General features: G+C 44.6%; 1 protein-coding gene across 6 annotated transcripts in view; it reads left to right on the plus strand.

Moving 5' to 3' along the window:
• The window catches only part of DENND2B (DENN domain containing 2B), a 219,348-nt gene that overhangs the window by 169,032 nt on the left and 31,641 nt on the right, over nucleotides 1-18,675 (plus strand). For 4 of the 6 annotated variants that reach the window (XM_064288460.1, XM_064288463.1, XM_064288461.1 and 1 more), the window contains 2 exons: nucleotides 11,915-13,174; nucleotides 16,194-16,330. In XM_064288460.1, the coding sequence (XP_064144530.1) occupies nucleotides 11,915-13,174; nucleotides 16,194-16,330 (1,397 nt within the window). The remainder of the gene's footprint in view (nucleotides 1-11,914; nucleotides 13,175-16,193; nucleotides 16,331-18,675) is intronic. The other 2 variants (XM_064288464.1, XM_064288465.1) reach the window with 1 other exon arrangement.

Here is an 18,675-nt window from a genome sequence, read left to right on the forward strand (position 1 = left end):
AATTGTATGCTGCAATGTTGGCATCCATCCCTGTGCTGAGCAGTAGAGCTGGCTGCCTGCTGACAGGCAGTGGCACAACCAGTGCCCAGTTTCATGTCTGCCTCCCCAGGGGCAAGCTCTGAGATTTTAGAATAACAGAGAGCGAGATGGATGATGAGTGCAGAATCTTGGGTGTTTATTGGCTGCTTCATATTTACGTTTATATTTGTTTTACCTTTACAGAGCTATTTATGTTGTTCAAACACTTTTAAAAACTTACATCATCTTAGTCACACAGCACATGTGTGAGGATGCTCAGAGCAAGTATTTTCCCCTGGCTTTATAGATACAAAACGTGAGGCTCAGAGAATTTAGGTGACTGTCCCATGAACACACCCATGAATTGATGGAGTCAGGACTGGGAAAGAACCCAGACCCCTTGACCCTCTGTCTAGTCTACAATTTTTTCTTTATGGGCAAGACCTATGGGGGCTGCACTAAGTGCTTTGTATACCTTTTGGTATTATTCTTCAGATCATATAGCACAAAGAGGAAAACAAGGAAGTCTGTGGACAGTGCTGTAGCAGGCATACCAGGAGACCTTATGTTTTAATCACTCATTTTTTCGTTCGTTCATCTAGTCATTCAACATAAATGCATTAATTCCAGCTAAACTCTAGGTGCAATACTAAGTATAGGGGAAATCAAAATTAAAAAGACGTTGTTGCCACCTTCAAGAAGGTCCACTCATAGTCAGGTAAGGGAGACAGGTGAGGAAGCAATTTACAGTCATGCACCACATAACATCCTCTTGGGCAACATCGGATTGCGTAAGTCATGGTCCCATAAGGTCATAATAAAGTTCAGAAATCCCAATTGGAGAACAGATGTAGAAGATATAACTGGATGAAGTGAATGCCACAGCTTCTTGCATGCAACACGTTTATCTCAAGTCTCTTGGCTGAGCCAGTACTGGGGGCAGGTGACTTATGCCACTTCTCCCTTGGCTGCGGGGGCTTCTTGGGATCTGTCACCCTGTGTCACATGGACCCAAGTGGAGTTTCCTGGCGGTCCCAAGTGGTGAGTAGCAGCCCTGCTGCAGGCACCAGGTGTCCAGGAGGGCTCATAGAATGCTGGGGTACTGGGTGGCAGGAGGCTGCCAGTGCCAGACCAGGGTCAGAGGTCAGAGCTGGAACCCAGGCTCTGGGTAAGCAGGTGGGGGAGCCCAAGTGCCTGAATGCTGAGAGCTGTCAGTTGGTTGACCTGGCAGGAGGTGAGTGCTCCTACAGGGACCTGATGCCTTGGAAGGACTGATGGCCATCTGAGGTTGGGTCAGCAGGAGGCGTCTGGAGCAAGGACGCAGGCACTGGAGCAGGAGGAGGTATCTGATATGCCAGGCATATCATGGTACAATACTTATATAACCTATATTACCTTGCCAGATACCTTAGCTGAAATACAGTGCTGTATGTGTACAGTATCTTGACTATTTAGTCAATACAGGCATACTACAGTATCCCATATAGCTTTGTTAAGTATGTAATATGGTGTTCACACAAGGTCCAAATCATATAACATCGTTTTTCACAGAATATATCATGGATATTATGTGACAGGTGGCTGTAATGCAATAAAGTGCTATAATAGACATTTTTTTTTTTTCAGGCACAGTGGAGGCATAATAAATTGGCCATTTCCACTTGAGTGTAGGGGGTTGTTGTTGTCAGTTGCCGTCGAGTCAGTTCCGACCCTGTGCACAACAGAACAAAACACAAAACACTACCCGGTCCTGTGCCACCCTTACCATCGTTGTTATGCTTGAGCTCATTGTTGCAGCCACTGTCTCAATCCACCTCGTTGAGGGTCTTCCTCTTTTCTGCTGACCCTGTACTTTGCCAAGCATGATGTTCTTCTCCAGGGACTGATCTCTCCTGACAACATGTCCAAAGTATGTAAGACACAGTCTTGCCATCCTTGCCTCTAAGGAGCATTCTGGTTGTACTTCCTCTAAGACAGATTTGTTCATTCTTTTGGCAGTCCACGGTACGTTCGATATTCTTTGCCAACACCACAATTCAAAGGCATCAGTTCTTCTTCGGTCTTCCTTATTCATTGTCCAGCTTTCACATGCACATGATGTGATTGAAAATACCATGGCTTGGGTCAGGGGCACTTTAGTCTTCAAGGTGACATCTTTGCTCTTCAACACTTTAAAGAGGTCCTTTGCAGCAGATTTACCCAATGCAATGTGTCTTTTGATTTCTTGACTGCTGCTTCCATGGCTGTTGATTGTGGATCCAAGTGAAATGAAATCCTTGACAACTTCGACGTTTTCTCCATTTATCATGATGTTGCTCACTGGGCCAGTTGTGAGGATTTTTGTTTTTTTATGTTGGGGCATAATCCATACTGAAGGCTGTGATCTTTGATCTTCATTAGTAAGTGCTTCAAGTCCTTTTCACTTTCAGCAAGCAAGGTTGTGTCATCCGCATAACGCAGGTTGTTAATGAGTCTTCCTCCAATTCTGATGCCCCGTTCTTCTTCATATAGTCCAGCTTCTTGGATTATTTGCTTAGCATACAGATTGAATAGGTATGGTGAAAGAATACAACCCTGACACACACCTTTCCTGTGTAGGGGTTAGGGTCTGGAAAGATTCCATAAAAGAAGTTACACTTAAACCAAGCTACAGAGGTATGTAAATGTTCACCAAGTAGACCAGCCAGCATTCCTGGCAAAGGATACAGAATATGTGAAGGACTAGAAGTGTGAAAAAGCACGGAATTTGATGTGGGATGCAGGATTGGAGAGAAAGACAATGTGAGATGACAAAGGAAAAATAGGAATCGGATCTTAGGGGGCCTTGGCAACCATACCAGTGAATTTGCACTTTATTCTGTAGATAGTAGGGAATGTCAAGCATGATCAGACGTGCATTTTAGAAAGTTGTCAGAGATGAGAGGATTGGCTGGAACTAGCTTAAGACTATAGGCAGAAAGAAAAGTTAAGAGACTGTTTAAATAGTCTCGGTAAAGGGTAAGATCTGAATCAAGGAAGTAGAAATGACAGGACATAGTTATCAAGTTTTTTTTTTTTTTTTTATGATAATGCAGCACCGTTCCTCTTACAATTTGTCAGTCCTAGAATAGTAGACCATATGATTGTCTGATTCAAAATGGTCAATACCAGTCTGTTTCAGCTAACTAATGCTTAGGATATCAATCTTCATGCATTCCTTTTCATTTTTGACAATTTCCATTTTTCCTTCATTCATACTTTATACATTCGACATTCCAGTTACTAATGGGTGTTCACAGCTGTTTCTTCTCATTTTGAGTTGTGCCATATCAGCAAATGAAAGTCCTGAAAGCTTTACTCCATCCGTGTCATTAAGGTCAACTCTACTTTGAGGAGGCAGCTGTTCCCCAGTTGTATTTTGAGTGCCTTCTAACCTGAGGGGCTCGTCTCCCAGCATTATATCAGACAGTGTTCTACTCCTATTCGTAAAGTTTTCACTGGTCAGTTTTTTTTCAGAAGTAGATTGCCAGGTCATTCCTCCTAGTCTGTCTTAGTCTGTAAGCTCTGCTGAAACCTGTCCACCATGGGTGACCTGCTGGTATTTAAAATACCTTTGGCATAGCTTCCAGCATCACAGCAACACACAATCCACCACAGTACAACAAACTGACAAACAAGTGATGTCATTTTGGGAATGACAAGTTGAAAAGGAATATCATTATGTTCATCGTCAAAAGAAAATTTCAAGACCTATTCTGAAGTACAGTGTTGTCAGTGATAGGAAAATATCCACCCGCCTACAAGGAAAACCAGTTAATACAGCTATTATTCAAATCTAATGCCAAAGATGAAGAAATTGAAGATTTTTTCCAAATTCTGCAGTCTGAAATTGATCAAACATGCAGTCAGGATGCATTGATAATCACTGGTGATTGGAATGCAAAAGTTGAAAATAAGAAGGATCAGTACAGTAGTTGGAAAATATGGCCTTGGTGATAGAAACGATGTAGGAGATAGCATGATAGAATTTTGCAAAACCAATGACATTCATTGGAAATATCTTTTTCAACAACACAAACAGTGATTATACACATGGATCTTGCCGGATGGAACACACAGGAAACAAATCGACTACATCTTTGGAAAGACACGATTGAGAAGCTCAATATCATCAGTCAGAATGTGAAACAGACCATCAATTGCTCATATGTAAGTTCAAATGGAAGCTGAAGAAAATTAAAACAAGTCCACAAGAGCCAAGTACGACCTTGAGTATATCCCATCTGAATTTAGAGACCATCTCAAGAATAGATTTCACACACTTAACACTAATGATCAAAGACCAAATGAGTTATAGGATGAAATCAAGAACATCATATGTAAAGAAAGCAAAAGGTCATCAAAAAGACAGAAAAAAAAAAAGACCAAAATGAATGTCAGGAGAGACTCTGAAACTTGCTCTTGAACATAGAGTAGCTAAAGCAAATGAAAGAAATGATGAAGTAAAAGAGCTGAACAGATGATTTCAAAGGGTGACTCAAGAAGACAAAGCAAAGTGTTATAATGAAATGTGCAAAGGCCTGCAGTTAGAAAACCAAAAGGGAAGAACATTTCTCAAGCTGAAAGAACTGAAGAAAAAAATTCAACCCTTGAGTTACAATTTTGAAGAATTTTATCAGCAAAATATTGAACGATGCAGGAAGCATCAAAAGAAGATGGAGGGAATACACAGAGTCACTGTACCAAAAAGAACTGGTTGATGTTGAGCCATTCAGGAGGTAGCATATGATCAAGAACCAATGGTACTGAAAGAAGAAGTCCAGGCTGCACTGAAGGCATTGGCAAAAAACAAAGCTCCAGGAATTGATGGAATACCAATTGAGATGTGTCAACAAATGGATACAACTCTGGAAGTGCTCACTGGCCTATGCCAAGACATTTGGAAGACAGCTACATGGCTAACCAACTAGAAGAGATCCATATCTATGCTTACTCCGAAGAAAGGTGATCCAGTGGAATGCGGAAATTATTGAATAATATCATATGCAAGTAAAATTTTGCTGAAGATCATTCAAAAATGATTGTAGCAGTACAACCACAGGGAGCTGCCAGAAATTCAAGCCAGATTCAGAAGAGGATGTGGAACGAGAGGTACCACTGCTTATGTCAAATGGATCTCGGCTGAAAGCAGAGAATACCAGAAAGGTGTTTACGTATGTTTCATTGACTGTCAAAGGCATTTGACTGTGTGGATCATAACAAATTATGGGTAACATTGCGAAGAATGGGAGAACTCTTAATTGTGCTCCTGCGGAACCTTATACATAAACCAAGAGGCAGTTGTTTGAACAAAACAAGGGGGTACTGTGTGGTTTAAAATCAGAAAAGGTGTGCATCAGGGTTGCATCCTTTCACCATACTTATTCAGTCTGTATGCTGAGCAAATAATCTGAGAAGCTGGACTATGTGAAGAAGAACAAAGCACCAGGATTGGAGGAAGAACATTAACAACGTACGTTATGCAAATGACACAACCTTGCTTGCTGAAACTGAAAAGGACTCAAAGCACTTACTGATAAAGGTGAAAGACCACAGCCTTCAGTATGAATTGCACCTTAACATAAAGAAAACAAAAATCCTCACAACTGGAGCAATAAGCAACATCATGATAAATGAAGAAAATACTGATGTTTTCGAGGATTCTATTTTATTTGAATCCGCAATCAACGCCCATAGAAGCAGCAGTCAAAAAATGAAATGATGTATTGCACTGGGCAAATTTGCTATAAAAGGCCTCTTTCAAGTGTTAAAAAGCAAAGAAGTCATGTTGAGGACTAAGGTACGCCTTACCCAGCCATACTATTTTCAATCACTAATATGCATGTGAAAGCTGGACAATAAATAAGAGAAACTGAAGAAAAACTGATGCCTTTGAATTATGGTTTGTGAAAGAATATTGGATATACCATGGACTGCCAGAAGAACAAACAAATCTATCTTGGAAGAAGTACAGCTTCACTTATTTTTGGACATGTCATCAGAAGGGACCAGTCCCTGGAGAAGGACATCATGCTTGGTAAAGCAGAGGGTCAGCAAAAAATTGGAAGACCCTCAAAGGGATGGACTGACACAGTGGTTGCAGCAGTGGACTCAAGTGTAACAACCAGTTGTGAGGATGGTGCAGGACTGGGCAGTATTCCGTTCTGTTGTACATAGGGTCGCTGTGAGTCAGAACCAAATCAGTGGCACCTAATGATAACATCAACAACGTAATTAGAACAATTTTGAGGAAATGATACTGGATGCTTGAAGAGAGTGAGTTAGCTTTGCCTAGGGTCATATTGCTAACAGTGTAGAATCTGAAACAAATGGAGAGATAGCAGTGAATTCTATCCTCCCCTGAGAATTTCAGCCCGATGAGGGTAGGGCCTTTTCTGTATTGTTTACTAGTATCTCCCCAGGACTTTGGAATGAGTGAATGCTGCCTTCTTTGGGATGAATCCAGGGATGCCTGGGCTCCAGATGGGCATTTGTAGGTACCTCCTTCTAGCCTGAGTTGCTGGAGTGCATTGGGGCTGGCTTGTGTGGGTACACTGGGCAAAGGCAGCACTTGGAGCTCTGGGCCCCATGATCAGCAGTGATAAAGATGAGGACCTTTGAGAAACTAAACCTCAGTTAAAGCAGGTTATTCATTGAGAGAAATTTCTTAACCTGTGACTACTTAACCTTATCCATGCTGTGATTAAGGGAAGTTATAGAATCATTCTTTCTGAAAGCATGCTGGAATCAGAGAGACCAGATATCCTCACCATTTTTCTGCCCCACCTATGGGAGTCATACCACATGCTCCCATAAGTAACAGTGACTCCATAGACCTGTGAGTTCTCACTTCAGAGGTTGACAAGACCCATATCAAAATGTTTGGAGGGGTAAGGCATGTGTAGTTTGAAAAGACATCTCAAGCGATTGCAAGTCTCATCAGGTGCCTGTCATCTCCCACTAGAATTTAAGCTTCATAAGGACATAATTTTTGTCTATTTTGTTTATTCTTATGTCTCTCATACCTAGAGCAGGGCCTAGCACATAGTAGGTGCTTACTGAGTATTTGTTGAATGAATAAAGAAATGACATAATTCTCTATTAAAGGCACCTTCTCCCACCTCTTACTGAGAATCACTGAAATCGTTTTTTTTTTTTGGACATAGCCCAGGCACTCACTTGCACAGAGGGCTGGACTGATGACCTTTTGTGTCCATGGTTCTGTAAACTAAATAAGAGGGACCTAAAGCCTCTGTTGGAACCCTGGTGGCACAGTGGCTAAGAGCTATGGCCGTTCAAATCCACCAGCCACTCCTTGGAAACCCTGTGGGGCAGGTCTGTGCTGTCCTATAGCGTCACTGTGAGTTGGAATCAACTCAAACGGCAACAGGTTTGGGTTTTTTTGGAAGGCCTCTTGATTGTGGGTAGGTTGGGATCTCCCAGGCAAGTGCCCGGCTTACTGCCCTGCTGCTGCCTACCTTAGGGAAGGCTGAGGCTTATTCTTCTCATACTGCCTGGCTGAGCAGTCTCTGGTCATCGGCTTGGCTGGGCACCGAATTTCTCGCATCTGTGCCCATGTCCACGTGGGATAGCTCTTGTTTGACTTGCTCTTTTAAAAACAACTTAAGCATGTTGAGGTTTCCTGTTGATCGGGGGCAGCCAGAGGCTATGACCCAACGGGGAATTGTCAGCCAAGCCCTGACTCACCCAAGCTCCAGTTTTCTGTGTGTGAGCACGCAGTGACAGCAGCCTGGCTCAAGGGCAGCTGGCTGCCTTCCTGTGAATGGCATGGACTCTAGAGCCTGCAAGGCTGGACAGACCAACCTTGAGCACCGTGGCAATTAGGGTCAGGTAGGACTTTCAAAAACATGTTGTCTTTAAACTAAAACTGTTTGGAAACAATTCTAAGTTGACAGCAATTACCATAGTAGACAACTAGAAAAGTATGCTGAAAAGGAAGTACGTTCATGGTCTCTTCATTAAGCTCACCTAAACCTTTTCCTTTTGTATTTGTTGATCATTCACTGAGCACCTTCCAAGCATTGAGTATGTGTTTCTTGACCTGGAAGAAATCATGGTCTAGTAGGGAAGACCAAGAGGTCCCTGATACTTAAAAATTCTGCATTTGAGACAGGGGTGTGCCCAGTGCTGTAGGGATTTCTGCTGAGCTCTGCTTAGGAGCGAGGGTAGTTCACAAGGATGACAGAGGCTACTGCTTCCTCTTTAGAGAGACAACATCTTTTTGTTGTTGTTAGCTGCCATTGAGTCGACTCTAATTCATGGCAACCTTATATACAACACAATGAAACATTGCCTGGTTCTGCATCATCCTCACAGTCACCAGCGTGTTCAGGTCCATCATTGCAGCTGTTATGCAGTCCATCTTATCGAGGGCCTCCCATGCCCTCAGTGGTCCTGTGTTTCATGATGTCCTCTAGTGATTGATTCCTCCTAATGATGTGTCCAAAGCAAGCAAGCCAGACAGTGTTCTGTTGTGACCTGTAAGGTTTTCATAGGCTAATTTTCAGAAGCAGATAGCCAGGCCTTTCTTGCTAGTCTTTCTTGGTCCACAAACTCTGCTGAAACCTGTTTACCATGAATGAGTTGCTGATATTTAAAATAATGATGGCATAGCTTCTAGCATCATAAGAACATGGCAAGCTACCACAGCATGACAAACTGACAGACAGGTGGTGGAGAAGCAACATAGTTCATGTCCTAGCTTCACCGCTTACCAGCTGAGTGACCTTGGATGAGATATTTAATCTTTCTATGCCTCAGTGTTTTTCACTTGTAAAATGGGAATACGAATAAGTGATAATAACCTCATACAATTTTTGTGAGACTTAAATGAGTTAATACATATAAAAAAAATTATTTAGTGGACTCTTCCTGGTATTTTCTAAGATGCATCTAAGAAGCCCTGGTGGCACAGTGGGTAAGCACTTTGCTGCTAACTGAAGAGGTTGATGATTCAAACACACCAGCTGCCCTGTGGGAGAAAAGACCCAGCGATCTGTTCCCAAAGATTACAGCCTAAGAAACCCTATGGGACAGTTCTACTCTGTCCTACAGGGTGGCTATGAAGTGCAATCAGCTTTTTGATGGCACACAACAATAATACATGGATCTGGAGCTGGTAAACAGCTGACATTTGTTTGGATGTAGTGTCCTGAAGTTATTGCCACTGCTGGAGGAGGAGCTGCCTAAGGAGTTGGTCTCCCCACCCCATTAGAGTGGAAAGGACTTCTTTTTTCTTTTTTTAATATTTTATTGTGCTTTAGGTGAAAGTTTACAGAGCAAATTAATTTCCGAGTCAATAATTTATACACAGTTCACACAATGGAATACTACGCAATGATTAAGAACAATGATGAATCTGAAACATCTCATAACATGAAGGAATCTGGACGGCACTATGCTGGGTGAAATTATTCAGTTGGAAAAGGACAAATATTGTACGAGACCACTATTATAAGAACTCAAGGAAAAGTTTAAACACAGAAGAAAATACTCTTTGATGGTTATGAGGGTGAGGAGGAGGGGGAGATGGGTATTCACTAATTAGGTAGCAGACAAGAACTATTTTAGGTGAAGGGCAAGACAACACACAATGTAGGAGAGGTCAGCACAACTGTACTAAACCAAAAGCAAAGAAGTTTCCTGAATACAATCAAATGCTTCAAAGGCCAGAGTAGCAGGAACAGGTGTTTGGGGACAGCGATTTCAGGGGACATCGAGGTGAACTGGCATAACCAAATGTATTAAGAAAACATTCTGCGTCCCGCTTTGGTGAGCGGCGTCCAGGGTCTTAAACACTAGCAAGCAGCCATTGGCCATCTAAGGTGTATCCATTGGTCTCAACCCACCTGGACCAAAGGAGAATGAAGAACACCAAAGGCATAAGGTAAAGATGAGCCCAAGAGACAGAAAGGGCCACATAAACCAGAGACTGCATCAGCCCGACACCAGAAGAACTAGATGGTGCCCGGCTACCATCTACAGGGAACACCTCAGAGAACCGCTGATGGAGCAGGAGAACAGTGGGATGTAGATCTCAAATTCTCGTAAAAAGACCAGACTTAATGGTCTGACAGAGACTGGAGGGAACCTGGAGGTCATGGCCCCCAGATCCTTTGTTAGCCCAAGTCTGGAACCATCTCTGAAGCCAACTCTTCAGGCAGGGATTGGACTGAACTGTCTTATAAGAAAATGATACTGGTGAGGAGTGAGCTTCTTGGCTCAAGTAGACACATGAAAGAATGTGGGCAACTCCTGTCTGGAGGTGAGATGAGAAGGCAGAGGAGGACAGGAGCTGGTTGGACATGGGGAATACAGGGTGGAGAGGAGGAGTGTGCTGTCTCATTAGGCGGAGAGCAGCTAGGAGCACATTGCAAGGTGTGCATAAGTTTTTGTATGAGAGGTTGACTTTATTTGGAAACTTTCACTTAAAGCACAATAAATAAAAAGAAATAATTATACACAGATTGTTTTGTGACATTGTAATCCCAGCAATGTGTCAGCACTCTCCCCCTTTCTACCCCAGGTTCTCCGTTTCAGTCATCTGATTTTTTGTCCCTTCCTGCCTTCTCATCTTTGCTTTTGGGCAGGAGTTGCCCATTTGGTCTCATATACTTGATTGTTCTAAGGAGCATGTTCCTCATGAGTGTTATTGTTTGTTTTATAGGTCTATCTAATATTTGGCTGAAAGGTAAACTTAGGAAGTGGCTTCAGTTCTGAGTTAGAAAGGTATCTGGGGGCCCTAGTCTTGGGTTCCTCCAGTCTCCGTCAGACCAGTAAATCTGGTCTTTTTTATGAATTTGAATTTTGCTCTACATTTTTCTTCTACTCTGTCCAGGTCACTCTTGTTGTGGTTCCTGTCAGAATATTCAGTGGTGGTAGCTGGGCACCATCTAGTTCTTCTGGTCTCAGGCTAGTGGAGCCTGTGGTTCATGTGGTCCATTAGGCCTTTGAACTAAGTGCTTCCTTGTGTCTTTGGTTTTCTTCATTCTCCTTTGCTCCCAACAGGATGAGACCAATAGTTATAACTTAGATGGCTGCTTGCAAGCTTTTAAGACCCCAGATGATACCCACCAAAACAGGATGTAGAACATTTTCTTCATGAACTGTGTTATGTCAGTTGACCTAGATGTTCCCTGAGACCATGGTCCTTAGCCCTCAGCCCCAGCAGGTCAGTCCTGTGAGGTATTTCATTGTATCTAGGATGGAGAGGACTTTATTGGGGAGCCCTCCTGACTCTTTTGAGGCCCTAAATAATTAGGGCCCAAGTTGAGGAAGCAGAATCTTATGTATGGTAGCAGAAGTCTCAGAGGAAATACGGGCTGGTTAAGGAGAAAGATCAAAGGATTCGAGTATATATTTGGGGCTGCTTCAGGAAGGTTCTTGCTTAGTGGTGTGGTAGGGCTGCCTTGTACCAGCTCACGAGAGTTGATCATTAGCGTTTCTTCCCAACTACACATTCAGTGATGTCACATTAGTAACTTGAAATCAGTCACAGTGGGAATATTTATGCTGCAGAAATTGGCAGATGCTACAAACCTGTGCTTTTTTCCTCAGAGAGCTGGTTGTTAATCATTTAGCAACACATTGTTCCCTAGTTGGCAGATACTAGCCTGCCTTTGGCAGGGTCTCTGGGGATATTGAGTTAGACAGAAAGGTCCATTGCATTTGGCCTTCTGTGGCTAAGGAGCTGTTTCTTTCCTTGAGGACAGCTTTGAAGTTGCATTACTTGGATAGAGTGCTTTTCAGATTGAGAGTCCTACAGGAAAGAGATACTGAGTTCTCTAGCAATAAAACACAATGCCTCTGGTTCTCAGGCCATTCACTGTCATTTTCTTGTATTTTTTTCCCCCCCTAGGTCTCAGTCAGTCTCTCCACCTCCAGTTCTCTCCCCACCGAGGAGTCCTATTTACCCCCTCAGTGATAGTGAAACCTCAGCCTGCAGGTACCCCAGCCGCTCCAGCTCCCGGCTGCTCCTCAAGGACTGGCAGCCCCGTGACCCTTCACCCCAAAATCCTCAAGATCCCTCCCCAGACACTTCACCACCCATCTGTCCCATCAACGCCACCAGCTTCAGTTATCTGGACGGGAGTCCTTCAGTGTGCAAGAGAGAAGGCCAGAAAGAGAATGTCCAAGGGGCAACCCAGGATGTAGAGGGAGTAGCTGCTTGCCTCCCCCTGGCCCAGAGCACTCCATCGCTGGGATCAGCAGCTGGCCCACGGAGCCTCTTGCTGAACCGCACTGGCACCCGAGCCCACAGCCTGGGAATCCGGGAGAAGATTTCAGCATGGGAAGGCCGCCGAGAGGCTTCGCCCAGGATGAGCATGTGTGGAGAGAAGCGGGAGGGTTCTGGGGGTGAGTGGGCAGCCAGTGAAGGCTGTCCCAGTGTGGGCTGTCCCAGTGTGGTGCCATCCCCCTGCAGCTCAGAAAAGACCTTTGATTTCAAGGGCCTCCGGAGGATGAGCAGGACCTTCTCTGAGTGTTCCTACCCTGAGACTGAGGAGGAGGGAGAGGCACTCCCTGTCCGGGACTCTTTCTACCGGCTGGAAAAACGGCCAGGCCGGATTGAGCCCAGTGCCTTCCTCAGGGGGCCTGGCAGCAAGAAGGAGAGCTCAGCAGTGCTGAGCCGGATCCAGAAAATTGAACAGGTCCTGAAGGAGCAGCCAGGCCGGGGACTCCCCCAGCTCCCCAGCAGCTGTTACAGTGTAGACCGAGGGAGAAGGAAGCCTGGAACCTTGGGCATCTTGGAGGAGCTGACAGGGAGCTCAAGTGTGAGCGCTGGCAGCCGAGCAGTAGGAGTGGCTGGAGTTGTGGGGGAGGCGGGCCCACCCCCGGAGAAGGAAGGCAGTGGCTCCACTAAGCCAGGGACCCCCAGAAATAGCCCTAGTTCTCAGCTGCTGCCATCAAAGAATTCCCCTGATCCCGCTGTGAACCCTGTCCCCAAACCCAAACGCACCTTTGAATATGAGGCTGACAAGAACCCCAAGAGTAAGCCAAGCAATGGTCTACCTCCTTCGCTCACACCTGCTGCTCCACCCCCTCTGCCCTCCACCCCAGCCCCACCAGTCACCCGGAGACCCAAGAAGGACACGCGTGGTCACCGCAAGTCCCAGAGCAGGTAACACATGTCCTTCCAGTGTCTTGTAGCTGAGCACAGTGGCTTTCTTTTTAAGTGGAGGATGCAAAAGCAGATCGTAGCGGGTCAGAGTGGATAGGGCTTTCTAAGCTCTGACGCGTCAAATAATTGCTAGGTGGTAGTTGTGGTAGTGCAAGATGAGATTGTTCTTCTGCTCTAACAGGAGTGGTAGAGGGAAAGCACTTCTTCCAAATGCTGTGGACTGAAGATACTGCTGGGTTGGGACTGTGTCCTGAGCTCTGTTGGAGCTTCTACAGTCCTCTGTAGGAAGGGCAGGGCTGCCTCACTTTTAGAGTAGATACTCCTTTGATGACTAATAGCATCTTAACCTCACTACTACCTGAAATGCCAGCATTAGAAATTAATTTCTTAGAGCGAATCATTATCTGAATACTGGATGGTATCACACAGTAGTGTCAACAAATTCAACATGGTTTCCTCACTCAGAGCCTCCTGGCCATATAGGAACCCTGGACCTGTATGAAGAGCAGATCTGAAAGGAGAGACTGATAGCAAAAGGAGCGAAAGAACATTTCACCTACTTCTTGGCAGTGTCCAAGAGCAACCTGTTTCTGAGGCTCTTATTGGCTTCCTGGCCAGTCTCAGCATTTCTGACCCTGCTACCAGGGCTATCTCCATAATGTGTAGTGACTGTTGAAAGTTGACAGGTGTCTTGTTCTCTGATTCTGTCTATATTCATCCATTTCTCAAAACACCTATCCAGAACTTGCTGTACACTATGTCTTGTACTGGTCAGGGGGACACAGGCAAATAAGACATGGCTCTTCCTTTCAAGGACTTCATGATCTGGTACAAGTGATAGATGCACAAATAAATCATAGATGCTGTGATACACTCCCTGATCCAGGTAGGTCCAGAGATCCAGACTAGAGCGTCTTAAAGTAGGGAGCGAGGGAAGACTCCTCACAGAGTGAGTTTCAGAGCTAAATTTAGAAGAGCAAAAAGCAGTTAACTACATAGAAAAAAAGGGTGAGGAGAGTATGTCAGCCTGAAGGTTTTATACATACATAAACATTATATTTATATATAACATACGCACACTGTATATGGTGGAGTCACCTCATGTAAGAATTAACTTAGGCAAATTTAAATCTGTGCTCTTGGAAAAAAAGAGAAACTTCAAAGAGTGCAGGCGATTCTACCTGCCTCTCCACCTATTGATCATACTTCCCTGAGTGAGCTAGATAGTAAGTTTGGATCTGTTGTGCCAGGTGTGTGATTCTTATATTTAATATACTTCTTAATTAAAGTATATATATATAAGCCAGATACTCTTCTGGTATTCAACCAAAGAAAAAGAAACCTATTAAAAAATATGGGGAAGAATCGGACTGTATTAGTCTTAGACTAGTATATATATGTCAGTCCTTTACATGGTATCTTCCTTGTAATTTTCAAAAATAATTTGACTGAATATGATTTCTGTCTTATTTGCGGGCAGGAGAACTACCTACATAAGCTGTGACTCTACTATATATGCCAGTGAACAAATGAAAACTTGGTCTCAGTCCAGCACTGGGCCACAGACCAACATTTGGGAGCCACTGGATTCAGCCTTTGGACATTTAGCTATTTAAGAAGTCTGGACTAAAGAGATTTGGGAGTCATCAAGGTAGAAATGGTAGATATGGTGATGGCTTTAGATGAGGCCCCCAGAAAGTATAGAGTGAGAAAAAGAGAGTGTTGAAGACAGGACTCTGAGAGAGCCTGGGATTTAAAAGGCAAGTGGAAAAGGAGAATCTCTCACAGAAGCCTGGCAGATAATTTCCAAAGAGGTAGTTGAAAACTAGGAGACATTGTCACAGAGGCCAAGCGAGGGGAATACCAGTATAAAATCTTCAGCTGTGTTGCATGCTGTTGAAGGGCCAGGCAAGCTGAGAACAAGATGTGGCACCCCAGGATTCTCAGGGAGGGTTGTTCATTAAACAAAAGGGAAAGGACTCCGTTGGCTGAATGGTCTGATGACACTCAAAAGAAGAGAGAGGTGTTAATGGTAAGAGGAGGGGCTCAGTCAGTGCCTTTCCTTGTCTCCCTCCCCAGAAGCCAGCTGAGACCTGCCTTGGAGAGGGAGAGGATGTGGTTGGGGTAAAGTCTCAGATGAGGGAAGTACCTCCCTGAAGAAGGAAAGGAATAGAGAATACTGTGAGACCAGAGGCATGTGGCTGAGGAGCAAATAAGCTCTGGTCTTGAAAGTCTACAGTAAAGAGGAAAGTTATTCAGGGGATGGAAAGGAGCAGGCTTCTCGCTGAAGGGAAGCTGGGTCTCAAAAGTAGCTTCTGGCTGCTGATTATCCTAGCTCTACCTCCGAAGTAGTCCGATTCGTTTTGAGGGCTTAGCCTTTCCCATTTCAACAAACCATGCACTACTAATTGCACCTCCACACACCAGACAACCCTGGGCATCACCAGTCCATGTGGAACTCTTACTGCCTGCTCAGTATAGTAGCAAGAACCCTGGCTGAGATGCAGATATGGATGTGAGACTCTAGAGGGCAGATCAAGCAGTCAGTTCCTGTGGCAGTGGCAGGTACTTATCAAAAGGATGTTCTCCAGGGCTTGGAGGCCAAAGTGTAGTTAAAAGCTCAGACTCTGGAGTCAGACAGCCTGGGCAAGTCCTGCCCCTGGTCCCTTCATCTTTATGTGCCTTGAGTTCCTCATTTGTAAAATGGGACAATACTTGATAGACCCTTGTGAGGATTAATGAGATTACACATGTAAAGCATTTGACATGGCATCTGACATATACCACCCTTTCAAGCTATGGTAGTTGTTATTGGTAAGGGCAGGGCACATCACAGGCTTCTGGGCCTTTCTGACCGTTTATGTCTTCATTTGGAATGGTGAGTTTAGATCCATCTTGAAGTTTTGCTCAGTAGCTGGTTTTATGAAAAGGACCCCTGGTCTTTGTTATTCCAAGGCCATTTCTCAAGGCAGTAGGGATGTGATCTAGCTGGAATGACTTTTGCTCTTGTTATCCACAGAAAATCCTTTGAGTTTGAGGATGCATCCAGTCTCCAGTCCCTGTACCCCTCTTCTCCCACTGAGAATGGTACTGAGAGCCAACCCAAGTTTGGATCCAAAAGCACTTTAGAAGAAAATGCCTATGAGGATATTGTGGGTAAGCAGTGGCGGAGCTGGTGGGCTGGGTCGTCTCTGGGGGCCTGGGGACTGCAGAAGGACAGGAACAGGAGGAGGAGACACAGGTTCCACCTCATTTACCATGGACAGACACGGCCTCCATTTCTGGAGTTTTTCACAGGAAATGGGCATCAGAGGAAGCACTGTAGCGAAGACGGAGCTGCTGAGTGATTAAAGCATGGCTCTTGAATGAGCTGAAATCCAAAGAGTCTTTGGAACCATAAGAAAGGGAAAACCACACCACCCCTTCCTTTTGTTTTTGGGAGGCTTTAGAGTCCAACAGGAGTCCCTAGATGATGCAAATGGTTAAGTACTCAGCTGCTAACTGAAAGGTTGGGGGTTTGAATCTACCCAGAGGTGGCTCAGAAGAAAGGGCTGATGATCTCCTTCCAAGAGGTCACAGCCATTGAAAACGCTATGGAGTACAGTTCTGCTGTGAAACAAATGGGATTGCCGTGAGCTGGAATCAATTTGGCAGCTGTTTTTTTTTTTTTTTTTTTAACTGTTTAGAGTCCAGGGCCTTCTTCCTTACCTGTGTGTTCTTAGACAAATCATTTAAACTCTCTGAGGCCTCTGTTTTTGTCTGATGATGTGAGGATGTTAATAGCAACAACAGTAGTAATGCTTCCTGAGGTTATTTTTAGGATTAAATGAGATAAAATAAATATCAAATTATCCTAGAACAATGCCTAGTCCTTAGTATGCATCTCTCCTATTCTTCAACTAAAGTAAGTAGTGTCAAGAATTGGAAAAGACCTGAGATTATACCCTGCTTGCAGGCAAGTTTGACCCGCCCCAGTTTCATAGATGCTGACAGAACACACCAGACAAAGACTTTATTACTCATAGCACAGCAAGCAGCATGAGATTCATGTTCACACGAGTGCCCCCTGTCCCCAAGTCCCATGGGGGCAGGTGTGGAGGAGGCCCAGGTGGAAGTTGCACACACACACGGTAGATCTGTGTCACAGCTTGGGAAACCCCATTCTTTTAAAGGGGCTGCTACCAAACCCACCTAACCTTTGCCCTGGAAGGAGACATTATCTTTATGATTGTGATCAGGAAACAAATCTGCTTCTGCTCTGGGAAGAGACCCTATGTCTTCCAAGGCTGCTCGCCATATAACATCCATGGAATTAAAGTTCAGAACTGTCAGTGCCTCAGAAGAAGGGCAGGAATGCAAGAGACTTACGGAGAATTGTCTCCCAACAAGTGGGGGGATTTTGATGTTGGCAAATATGAGTTTATCTTTGGCATTCGTTTTAATTCTGGCCTCATTTCCTTCATTGGGGCTTCATATCTGCTCAAGTAAAGCATGTGTCTCAGTGTAAATGGATGAAGAGGAGAGAAGTAGTGTGCTTGTGAGCTCCTTCACTCCCTTTCTCTTTCTGTCTCTCTCTCTCTCTCAGGCCTTGAGGCTGGAAAACATGGTCTCAGTTAACACTTTAGAGAGAGAAGGAGCCTCAGTACAGGCAACCCTCCATATTCTCAAAAAAATCATGGGATCTTTTGAAGGGAAGGCCATCTCTTCCTTCATTTGCTCAAAGCCATTAGTTTCTTAGTTTTCCCATTACAACGCTGGACCAGCATTTCTGGGCAGGCAGTGGCAGCGCTGACCCACAGAGGCACTGCTTTCCCAGAACACAGTGTATACAGTATGTGGCCATGAAAATTGTGTCATAACAGGGAGACCATGGGGGAGGGAGGCCTCTTTCTTTACCACTTGGGAAGAGACACCCAGAGGTTGCTCAGAGCTGAAGTCGAGAGCTGTGGGGATCAGAGCCACAACCTATCCCATCCTCACGGCCCCACCATCCCTTTGCACGGCACATTCCAGCTTTCTCTAGTTTGGAAGAAATCGTACTGTGTCATCTCTGCCCAGGGCCCTTGGGAGTACCATGTGGCTTCCACAGTGGGCAGAGGGGGCTGAGTTTTTCCGCCATCCCTTCCCCCAGTCTACCAGGCACCACCAACACTATGGTCCTCACTGTTCTCTCTCACTATTCTCTGTGCTGCCCAGGAATTCCAAGTGGGAGAATATTTTTGCATCAACTGAAGTAAGAGAAAGGGGCGGCTTCAACCGTTTTTCCCTGTCTAGAATTCCCACAATTCCAGGGCCTTGTTTAGGGTTTTTTGGGTCCATGTCTGAGGGAAGATTCTTGGAGGTATCACTCTGGGCAACAGAAATGTTCTGTGGGCCTTCTTAAGTCAGGTTAGAGAGAAAGGGAAGAGAGAGGCAAGTGTGTCTGGGCCCTAGCCTCCTCATGCATCAGAAGGGACTTTTTGCTACTTTGGGATATTGCATGAGAAGGTAAATAAATACAG

Source organism: Loxodonta africana, chromosome 7 (assembly GCF_030014295.1).
Source record: "Loxodonta africana isolate mLoxAfr1 chromosome 7, mLoxAfr1.hap2, whole genome shotgun sequence".
NCBI classification, from domain to species: Eukaryota; Metazoa; Chordata; class Mammalia; order Proboscidea; family Elephantidae; genus Loxodonta; species Loxodonta africana.